The 12138-nt window shown below is 36.0% G+C and overlaps 1 protein-coding gene across 6 annotated transcripts in view; it reads left to right on the plus strand.

The window, feature by feature from the left end:
- Positions 1–12138, plus strand: part of STIL (STIL centriolar assembly protein) — a 66232-nt gene that overhangs the window by 19808 nt on the left and 34286 nt on the right. For all 6 annotated transcript variants that reach the window (XR_014255532.1, XM_082433299.1, XM_082433296.1 and 3 more), the window contains 5 exons: positions 16–203; positions 1156–1403; positions 3961–4044; positions 5739–5825; positions 11855–12005. Coding sequence is in view for 5 of the 6 variants with exons in the window: in XM_082433299.1 (XP_082289425.1) it covers positions 16–203; positions 1156–1403; positions 3961–4044; positions 5739–5825; positions 11855–12005 (758 nt within the window). In the remaining variant the exon portion in view is untranslated. The remainder of the gene's footprint in view (positions 1–15; positions 204–1155; positions 1404–3960; positions 4045–5738; positions 5826–11854; positions 12006–12138) is intronic.

A 12138-nucleotide genomic window follows, 5' to 3' on the forward strand; every position in this document is an offset into this window, starting at 1 on the left:
ATTTTTGTTCTTCAGATGAAGAAAGTGTGACATTGACAATAGATCGTTTTGATCCTGGTCGAGAGGTACCTGAATGCTTAGAAAGAACCCCTACTGCTTCTCTTCCTGGGGACTTTGTGATCCCATGCAAAATTCATACTCAAGGACTTTGTTCAAGAGAAATAATAGTGCACAATGCAGATGACTTCAATTCAGCTTTTAAGGTGAGATTTGTTGATAATGTGATTACTCCTTATTCAACACAAGAATCAAACTATGTGTACTGTGTTATATTTTAATAAACCCATATTTAATAGGTATTCATTTAATTTCTGACTAAATGATGTTGACCTAAAATGCAATTAGATATGGCTTCTGAGGACAGAAATCCTAGGTAGGTAATACGGGTAGCATTCCAGAAGAGGAAGCAACATGACCAAGATAGCAAAGTGCAAGATGTGCTCAGGGTAATATTGAGGGTGGAGATTTTTGCTGGATTTGTGGGCAGTCAGACTTGAGTATTAGTTTGTTTAGATCATAGAGAGCCTTGTCTGCCAGGCTACGGAATTTGAACTTTATCTAATGGGCCATGTTTTTCATTGAAAATTTCTGAAAAGAGGAAATACTGTTAAATCAGGGATGGTTAATGTGATAGGGAGGGCTGACCGAAGTCAGAATAGTTAGGCCATTGCAGTAGTCAGATGTGTATTAGAGGGGGGTGTATTAGCCTATAGCAGAGTGGTGGCAGTGAGACCAGAAAGGGCACAGTCTGCATGAGCAACTACAGAGGAAGAACTAACTTGACAATTTGGGGTAATAAGAAAAGAATCAGAGAGGAATGGACCTTAGATTCTCTGAGACTGAGTCAAAGTTAATTTATGCCCATTTTTAGCCACGTAATAAATATTTATTGAAAGCGACATTCTCCAGTAAGAGTTTAAAATGCTGCTGAGACATATAGGTTGGAAATATGTGATGGAGCTTGGTTTAGTAAATCTTTTTTGCTTTAACATAATTATTCATGTAACCTTTTGGTCACATGGAAGAAATAAGAATTGAAATGTTGCAAATCAGAAATTGTTTAATTTTGTTAATGTAAGATATATGAAACAAAACCTTCAGAGATAAGGACAAATTTCAAAGCTTTAAAATAATTGTATAATATTGATTCCTCAGGCTCTGCAGCATCATGTGTGTAGCAAAGATTCCTTGGATTGTGGTAAACTGCTTTCCCTAAGAGCTCATATCACTTCCAGGGAGAGTTTGGACACTGTGGATTTTGACTTGGATTGGGCAGCAGTAACTCTAGCAAATACCTTTAAATGCACACCTGTGAAGCCCATCCCCATTATTCCAACAGCTCTGGCAAGAAACTTGAGCAGTAATCTGAATATTTCTCAAGTTCAAGGTACCTATAAATATGGGTAAGTAAAAGAGCTATTCATCCAAAATTTTAAATATTCGTCACATTAGTATATTTTCATGTTATTCACATAATATGAAATAATTGTTTGGTCAGTTTACATGCCTGAGATCTGTGGCAGCTAGATAGATAACCAAGGAAGGTGAAAAAATTGTTAATTTTTGCTGAATATAGTTTTGTGATAATGAGCCTAATGGAGGCTGGAGAATTATTTATAATATGCAGGGGTTTTAAAAAAATTAACTTATTTATTAATTAATTTATTTTTTGGCTGTGTTGGGACTTCGTTGCTGTGCGCGGGCTTTCTCTAGTTGCGGTGAGCTGGGGCTACTCTTCATTGCGGTGCGTGGGCTTCACATTGTCGTGGCTTCTCTTGTTGCGGAGCACAGGCTCTAGGCACGCAGGCTTCAGTAGTTGTGGCACGTGGGCTCAGTAGTTGTGGCTTGCGGGCTCTAGAGCTCAGGCTCAGTAGTTGTGGTGCACGGGCTTAGTTACTCCGCGGCATGTGGGACCTTCCCGGGCCAGAGCTTGAACCCGTGTCCCTTGCATTGGCGGGCAGATTCTTAACCACTGCACCACCAGGGAAGCCCTATAATATGCAGTTTTAATTGTGAATAATGAGCACTGCAGATAAAGGAGATTATTAAATTATAATGTATAATACTCTTGCTTACCAAATTGTCAACCACTTGAGGGTGGAGTTTCCTCACATAGCTGAAGCAGCATCCTCTCTAGCTTCCTATTAACGCTCTTAGATTCTTAGGAAATGTAAGCCAAATTGCTTGCTTTCTGATCCGCAGCAGGGCTGCTTCCCTGAATCCTCATCCACTTTCTTTATCCATTGTCTACTGAGCTAAGTCAGACAATGTAAGCACCAACTGCTTTAAAGTCTAAGCAATTCACTTCTGGCTTCCTTTCCCACTGACTCCACCCTAGTTCCTGTTAGGTCTCTAGAGCTGAAAATGTTTGGCAAGGTAAACTCAACTTCAAGTCTTGTCTACCAAAAATGCCTCTTCAAAAGAGGATAAGAAAAAGGATTTTCTTTTCAGAGGGTCCCTGGAACAGCAAGAAAAGTTCCCACATGCTGATCAGAGCACCTTTCTGGTTGGGGTGGCACAAAAGAAAAAGCGTTGCTTTATTCCAAAATCATGGAATGGTCAAAGGTGATAGTGATTAAAAAGTGTTTGAATTAAATTGAACATTTAATTCTCTTGGAGTAATAAAATACTTCTCAATGGGTACATAGAAATTTGTGTTAAAATTAACCAAAAAATTAATTTATTTTCCTTAGTACCTGTGTCCATCTAGTGAAGCCTGAATTTACCTTTCTTTGAATTATTCCTTTGTGACCCCTTGGCATGCCAGTAGTAACCCTGGATGTTCAATATTCTATCTAATCACTTATTCCTCTTGCTCCTTTCTACCTAGAATTATTTAATTTATGACGTTTGCCTTTTTCTTTGACCACATTCACTTGTTTACCCTAATATTTATTAGGATCCATTGTGGAATAGTATTGTGTTATACACTGGCATTAAATAGATAAAAAAAACCATACTTACTGTCCACTAAGTACATTATCATGTAAACATGATGTGGATAAACGTAATAGGGGTTTATATATAGTGCAGGGAAAGCAGGAAGGTGTGTCCAAATTGCCTGGGAAAATCATGGAAAGCCTAAGCTGGTTTATCACGTTGTCAAGGCAGAAGAGCTCTCAAAGCAGGTGTAAGGGTCATTGTTGATACATAAATCTTGTGCCAACTCAGGCTTAATCATCTTGTCACATGGCTTGATAAATTCATCATCTTTGTGTTTTAGGGTTATTATAGCAATAAAATGTATCCTCAGTGATACTATTAAGACTTTATATCACTGATGGCATTGTTTTTACTTTTGTGTTTTAAAGCCATAACAGTAAACTCTTGACAGTTGTACTTATCATATTCTTAAAACTTATTGTCAGTAATAAGTATATTATATTAACAAAGTATAAATGTAGTATAATGTCCTTTTAGGGAAAAGTGAGCTTTGGGGTTCTATCATGATGGTTGCAAAATTCTTTGATAGAGGTTGGAGGAATATAGTACATGGAAGATTGAATATCCCTCACCTAATTCAGCCTCCTTCAGTGAGAAGTCACATCTGTTGCAATCTTGTCAAGTCACCTGCATGCTTGAATACTTCCAGCAACAGGAAATTCATTTCTCCCAGGGAAACCTATTTGGTTCTGAAATTGTTAGCCTTGATTTTAATACTTTTGATTTAAAAAAGTTGATACTTTTAGAGCAAACTTTTTCAAAAGGTATGTAATCTTCAATGACCATTTTAATATATAGAAATTTTAAGATATTAAATCTCTTCCATGTCATCCTCATAATTACTAGAATCTTTTTCTGCACTTTGAACTGTTTTCTTTGTGTGCATGTGTATGTAAGAGAAATTATTCATTTGAATCCTCTCCTCTGCTTGAAATATACTTCTTCAGCACTCAGATTATCTCTTTTAGGTAAAAGTGCATATTTCCAATTGTTTTTACATGAATGTCTTCTGTTTAGATATCTTACCATGGATGAGACACGCAAATTGTTACTTTTGCTGGAATCTGATCCCAAGGTTTATTCTCTACCATTAGTGGGAATGTAAGTATTGCATTACTTATGAAAACCTTATCAGCCATATATGTATTCAAATGTATATTATAAGCATGTGAATCATTTGTACTATGAATATGTCATTAATACTTGGATCACCTTATAAAACCATAAATGCCAATGATGCTTAAGCTTTCTTATTTTAACAGCTGAATCAGTTAAAACAAGATTTTTTTCCAATCTTAGGAAGAATTCCAGTATATAAAACAAAGCTGAATTCTTCTGGTTGAAGTTGAAGCTTTACAGCCCTGTTTCTTTAACCTTATTCACTACCCCTGTCCTTAAGGCACCTTGAAGAACTCAGGAGTCAGGATAACACTGTTTAAAATTAACTGCCAGGCAATTTTGCAGAAATTCTCTTTAGTGTTTATGGCAATCTCTTTTCGAGTTGGTGGTTAATGACATTTAGATAGATTATTCAATCAGAAATTTATATTAATTCAGTATTTATTGAGTGCTTACCCTATACATAGTATTATGTTTTATACTGTGTTGGGATTTAAAACTCCTCAAGGAATTAATAATTAAAGGTGAGGTGATAAAATATTCAAATATTCCCACATAGAAAGATAAATAATAAGAAAGTATATGATTTACTATGAAATAAACAATTTAGACAGTGAGCACTATTACTGTTTGCAAGAGAGATGATAGGGGACGTTTTCTTAGAGAAGGCAAACTTGAGCTGGACCTTTAAGTGTGTAGATAATAGAAGGGAGGATTGATTGGGAAGGGAACCCATATGTGGGAATGGTATGTGCAGACTTAAAAAATGAGAGTAATGGGAGGGACGGAGACGCAAGAGGGAAGAGATATGGGAACATATGTATATGTATAACTGATTCACTTTGTTATAAAGCAGAAACTAACACACCATTGTAAAGCAATTATACTCCAATAAAGATGTTTAAAAAAAAAAAAAAAATGAGAGTACAGAAATGTTCTGTGGACCATGAAATCTCCTTACAGTCCTTTTGCTCTGGTCCTGGTAGTGGCTGTGTGTTATTGCTGCTAAGTGAATATCTATTAAGAGTTTTCTGAGACTTCCCTGGCAGTCCAGTGGGTAAGACCCCGTGCTCCCAATGCAGGGGGCCGGGGTTTGATCCCTGGTCGGGAAGCTAGATTCTGCATGCATGCCACGACTAAGAGTTTGCATGCTGCAACTAAGAGCCAGTGCAGCCAAAATAAATAAATAAATAAATACTTAAAAAAATAATAAAAAAATATTTTAAAAGAAGAGTTTTCTGTTTTTCAGCCTACCTGTATATTTATAGACTTAAATCCTCTCAATAACTTTATGGTTTTAGGCTGTTAACTTCTTTCTCCCCTAATTCAGCCTATTCTTTCTAATGCAGGCTAATTGATTCTAATTGATTTCTGCTTTCACCTCTATTGTTAACCATTTTCTTTCCCACAGTTTTACCATCATTTCAGGTGGAAGAGGACAGAAAGTAGTGCTCTCTCTCTGTATCTGTCTGTGGTTATAGGTATATCTATAGTCTCCCTCTTAATTATCAGCATGGTTTAATGTTCATAGATTTCTTATTTATGAGCCCTTTAATCTGTTCCTGGTGAATGCCAAGAATTTCTGCCACATTACCTTGAGAAGAACATAATCTAAAGGATGTTAAGTACTATTTTGTAAAATGACTATAGTTTTTAATTTCTATTTTTTGTTTTAGCTGGCTGTCTGGAATTATACATATCTATAGTCCTCAGGTGTGGGCTTGCTGCTTGCGCTATGTGTTCAGTTCTTCTATTCAAGAAAGGTAAGTGATATTTTTTTCTGTAGGGTTTTATTTTGATCTTTACCTCCATTCATGTTTTACTGGTGTTATTTAAAGTTCATGCAATGCCTTAACCTTTTATAATACTTACAAACCAGAAGGACACACTAAGGAAGTCAAACATTATATTAAACGAGAATAAAACCAGACAGAAAAGGTGACATTGTGCTATACGTGGAAATATGAAGGAATTCACTTGCCTAACGACAGTACTGTAACACAAAAGACATACTTTTTATGAGTGGAAAAAAGACCCTAGGGATCATCTACTCTAGAGTCCTATTTTATAAAAAAGATTAATTTTCATTGAAGTGGCTGAAAATGAGTTTGAATTTGTTTCAAGTGTTTTATTGTTACCCTGTGCTACTGATAGTACCTTAAGAAACACTTGAGATGAAGTTTAATGTTCTTGGAACTAAAGCACAAGCATTGGAACTAATAGGGAAACTTTATTTCTAACCTCAACTCCTCATTTAATTTTGTTACTTTGTACATGGTACCATTATTTGCCTCTTACTTTCTTCATCTATTAAATGAAAATTCCAGAGTCTGTTTCTGTCTGCTTTGGTGGCTATAATACACTTTTTAAAAAAAACTTTAATGAAAAGGCAGTATAAGTACATGGCAATAAATCAGACATATATAAAGATACATAATAAAGATGTCTCTTCCACCCCATTTCCCCAGACTCTATCCCCAGAGACAATCACTGTTAAAAGAGTATCTTGTGCTTCCTTCTTGAAATACCAATGCATAGACAAATAACACCCTTCCCTCGTCTGTAAAAGTTAAATCACAAATGGGATCAAACTGTTCTCCCTTTTCTCTGTTGCTTTTTTCTTTATATCATTATACCTTGGAAATCATTACTAAATCTTGGCACATACAGATTTAATACACATATTTTACAACTGAATAGTAAATAATATATACTATATTTTAAAAACTACTCCTTTTGCTTGCGGACAACTTTGTGTATACAACTTTGTGTGTATATACTAGTATATTTGTGGAATAAATTCCTAAAAGTGGTTTTTCTGGGTCAAATAGTATATAATTTTAAATTTTGGTAGATATTGCCAATTTGTGCTTCAAAGACTATCAGTTTATAATCTTTCCAACAGTGTTTGAGAGTGCCTGTTTTCTCTGTCCCCTCACTAACACTGTGGAACAAGTATTTGTTGAGCACCTACTATGTACCAAGCACTATTCGTGATATTGGCAATAAGCAGTAAACAAAATAAAGACCCTGCAGAGATAGGCAGTAAACAGAAAAAATAAGTAAAATAAATAGTATTTTACAAGGTGATGAGTGCTGTGGAGAAAAATAAGCAGGGGAGGTGGGTGTTGTGTCTGCGGTAGTGGCAGGTAGGGTTGCAGTTTTAAATAGGGCAGTCAGGCAGGCAAAGACTTGAGATAGGGGAGTAAGTCATGTGGCTGTCTGGGGCAGTATCACAGGATGATGGGTACAAAGCTGTGGGTGAAAGATCACCTTGCATCTTCAAGGAACAGCAAGGAAGTAGCGTGGCTGGAGTGGAATGAGGGAAGGGAAAAACAACAGGACCTCAGAGAGGTAACTGGAAGGCCATTATCAGACTTTTTTTTTTTTTTTTTTGGCTGCGTTGGGTCTTTGTTGGGGCGTGTGGGCTTTTTCTAGTTGCGGGGAGCTGGGGCTACTCTTCATTGTGGTGCGTAGGCTTCTCATTGCAGTGGCTTCTCTTGTTGCAGAGCACAGGCTCTAGGTGCGCAGGCTTCAGTAGTTGTGGCTCGCAGGCTCTAGAGTGCAGGCTCAGTAGTTGTAGCACACGGGCTTAGTTGCTCCGCTGCATGTGGGATCTCCCCAGACCAGGGATCGAACCCGTGTCCCCTGCATTGGCAGGCGGATCCTTAACCACTGCGCCACCAGGGATGCCCCCATTATTAGATTTTTGATCTTTGCAAATCTGATGTTTTATAATCTCATCTTCTGGGAATCTCCTAATCATGTCTCTTGCCATTATTCTATTGGGTTGTGTATCTTTTTCACATTGCTTTGTAAGAGCTCTCTTATTCTTTCTCACTCTCTGTATATATACATTTATATAATATGTAAAGTATACAGAGAAGTATATATTTATTAAAATATATGTGTTATATGCTGCAAAGATTTTATATATGTGTATATAAATATGTTATAAAAATGTGCGTGTGTACATATGTATATGTATTTGTATTGGTATAGATATGTGGCAAAATTTTATTTCCCCCAGATTGTCATTTCATTTCACTTTGGTTAATATTTTTTCCCAGACATTTTTTAAAGTCAGATTTATCCATCTTTTTTTTTTTCTATTTTGCTTAGAAAGGATTTTTATTGAAATGAAAATCTCTTGTTCTTTCTCCAGAAGCTACAGTTCTACTTTTTACATTTTATTTTAATTATATAATATAGTTAGTTTTATTTGCAATAAAAGAGAAATTAAATATTCATTTTAGCTTATTAGTAAAATTAAGTTTTATTATCAGTGACTGGTCTTGCTTTAATTATTTATTGTTAGTAAATGCTTGGTGAAGTTAGTTTTGAAGTTCTCTCTGTTAATCTGAAGCATTAGGGAATTTCTTTGATACCTGGACTCTTTAATTACTGCCAGCCTTTAACCAGGGAGGCATCAGCACTGCTTGGCATAGCTTAGGTTAGTACTTTACAGCATTCTGATCAGTGGTCTTGTCTGACCCTAGAGAGAGGAATTGAGCAGAATAGACATTCTGCCTCCTAAACCCTCGCTGCTTTGTTTTGTTAATAGTGTAATATATCCCCAAATTATCTTTCTTTTTATTTTTTTAATAAATTTATTTATTTATTTGTTTGTTTTTATTTTTGGCTGTGTTGGGTCGTCGTTTCTGTGCGCTAGCTTTCTCTAGTTGCGGTGAGCAGGGGTTACTCCTCGTTGCGGTGCGTGGGCTTCTCACTGTGGTGGCTTCTCTTGTTGTGGAGCACGGGCTCTAGGCATGCAGGCTTCAGTAGTTGTGGCTTGCAGGCTCCAGAATGCAGGCTCAGCAGTCGTGGCGCACGGGCTTAGTTGCTCCACGGCATGTGGGATCTTCCCGGGCCAGGGCTCAAACCCATGTCCCTTGCATTGGCAGGCAGACTCCCAACCACTGCGCCACCAGGGAAGCCCCCCAAATAATCTTTCATTCAACATTTTACAAAGTAGAGACAACTACTAAAAGTATTTTTATTTTTTTATTTATTTTTATTTTTTTTTATTTTTTTTAAGTATTTTTAAATAGTGGGTTTTGGTGTGTATTTTAAGGACTCTTGATTACTTTACAGATATTTGTTGAGTCATGTAGTGAATAAGAAAATGAATGTTCATTTTATCAGTGTTTATAGTAGTGAAATATTGTGAATAATTTAAATATCCACTTTTAGAAGTCTAGGTGAATCAATAATAGCACATCTATAAATTGTAATACTGGATAGTCACTAAAAAAGAATAAGGAGGTCTAAGGTATAATATAGAATAGTGACATGGAAAGAAATCTAAGATTGTCAAATAATAAATAGCAAATGCAATTAAGGAAGAAATCCCATTTACCATTGCAACAAAAAGAATAAAATACCTAGGAATAAACCTACCTAAGGAGGTAAAAAACCTGTACTCAGAAAACTGTAAGATACTGATGAAAGAAATCAAAGATGAAACAGATGGAGAGATATATACCATGTTCTTGGACTGGAAGAATCAATATTGTGAAGATGGCTATACTACCCACAGCAATCTACAGATTCAGTACAGTCCCTATCAGATTACCAACGGCATTTTTCACAGAATTAGAACAAAAAATTGTACAATTGGTATGGAAACACAAAAGACCCCGAATAGCCAAGGCAATCTTGAGAAAGAAAAACAGAGCTGGAGAAATCAGGCTCCCTGACTTCAGACTATACTACAAAGCTACAGTAATCAAGATAGTATGGTACTGGCACAAAAACAGAAATATAGATCAGTGGAACAGGATAGAAAACCCAGAGATAAACCCACGCACCTATGGTCACTTAATCAATGACAAAGAAGGCAAGAATATATAATGGAGAAAAGACAGTCCTTTCAATAAGTTGTGCTGGGAAAACTGGACAGCTACATGTAAAGGAATGAAATTAGAACACTCCCTAACACCATACACAAAAACAAACTCAAAATGGATTAAAGACCTAAATGTAAGGACAGACACTATTAAACTGTTAGAGGAAAAAACATAAGCAGAACACTCCTTGACATAAATTGCAGCAAGATCTTTTTTGACCCACCTCCTAGAGTGATGAAAATAAAAACAAAAATAAACAAATGGGACCTAATGAAACTTTAAAGCTTTTGCACAGCAAAGGAAACCGTAAACAAGTTGAAAAGACAACCCTCAGAATGGGAGAAAATATTTGCAAATGAAGCAACTGACATGGGATTAATCTCCAAAATATACAAACAGCTCATGCAGCTCAGTAACAAAAAAAACCCAAACAATCAGAAAATGGGCAGAAGACCTAAGTAGACCATCTCTCCAAAGAAGACATACAGATGGCCAAGAGGCACATGAATAGATGCTCAACATCACTAATTATTAGAGAAATGCAAATCACAACTACCATGAGATATCACCTCACACCAGTCAGAATGGCCATCATCAAAAAATCTACAAACAATAAATGCTGGAGATGGTGTGGAGAAAAGGGAACCCTCCTACACTATTGGTGAAAATATAAATTGGTACAGCCACTGTGGAGAACAGTATGGAGGTTCCTTAAAAAACTAAAAATAGAACTACCATATGACCCAGCAATCCCACTCCTGGGCATATACCTGAAGAAAGCCATAATTCAAAAAGATACATGCACCGCAGTGTTCATTGCAGCAGTATTTACAATAGCCAGGACATGGAAGGAACCTAAATGTCCATCAACAGAGGAATGAATAAAGAAGATATGGTACATATATACAATGGACTATTACTCAGCCATAAAAAGAAACGAAATAGTGCCATTTGCAGAGATGTGGATGGACCTGGAAACTGTCATACAGAGTGAAGTAAGTCAGAAAGAGAAAAACAAATATTGTATAATATCGCTTATATGTGGAATCTAGAAAAATGGTACAGATGAACTTATTCGCAAAGCAGAAATAGAGACACAGTTGTAGAGAACAAACTTGCAGATATCAACGGGGGAAGGAGAGGGTGGGATGAATTGGGAGTTTGGGATTGACATGTGTAAAATAGATAACTAATGAGAACCCACTGTAGAGCACAGGGAATTCTACTCAGTGCTCTGTGGTGACCTAAATGGGTAGGAAATCTAAAAAAGAGGGGATATATGTATATGTATAACTGATTCACTCTGCTGTACAGCAGAAACTAACACAACATTGTAAAGCAACTATACTCCAATAAAAAATAATTTAAAAAAAAAACTATATCACAGACCTATTGAATATGTGGTTTAGAAACACCAGTAATCACGTTGTGTGCTTTTAATTAAATGTTATTTCTCTTTTCCCTCAAAAAAAAAAAAGGAACAAATGCAAATATTGTGTATAGTACCTTGTTTTTGTTAAATTGTACAAAATGTTTGCATATGCCTAGGGGAAAATTCTGGAAGTAAATACAGTAAACTGGAGAGTGGAGTGGGATGGTTTTCATTTTCTATTTTATACATTCCTGTTTTTGTTTGAAGTATTTACAAGGAATATGTATTCCATAATAAATGTATTTTAAAAATTAAAAATTAGTAACATTAAAAAGTAAGCATAGCGAATTCCCTGGTGGTCCAGTGGTTAGGCTCCACACTTCCATTGCAGGGAGCATGGGTTCGATCCCTGGTCAGGGAAAAGTAAGCATAAATTTGCCCCTCAGTTTTCTTCCAAAAATTGGACTGTTTAGTTAGTCTATTAACTAGATTGAGAGACTCACATAGAATTCTTTGAGTGTACTCTTGTTATTCTCAGTAAATTTTAATTAAATGGCATTTTTTAATCCAGGGTTTTTTCAGAATCTGGAAGTTTCATTATAGTTCTCTATTCTGTGACACATAAGGATCCTGAGTTTTATGAATGCCTCCCTTGTGATGGCAGGTCACCTGACCTTCGATTCCAGCTACTAACTAGTAAGGAAACATTACATCTTTTCAAAGTAAGTGATTTGATTACCTAGCACACTAATGACTATTCAGGGTTGTACTCAAATTATTAGGCTTTATTTATAATCAATCTTACTGAATATTAACTTTATTCATTTATGGTTAATTTTGTTTTGTAAATTTTAG

Source organism: Balaenoptera physalus (assembly GCF_965194825.1).
Source record: "Balaenoptera physalus genome assembly, chromosome: 1".
In the NCBI taxonomy this organism is placed as follows: domain Eukaryota; kingdom Metazoa; phylum Chordata; class Mammalia; order Artiodactyla; family Balaenopteridae; genus Balaenoptera; species Balaenoptera physalus.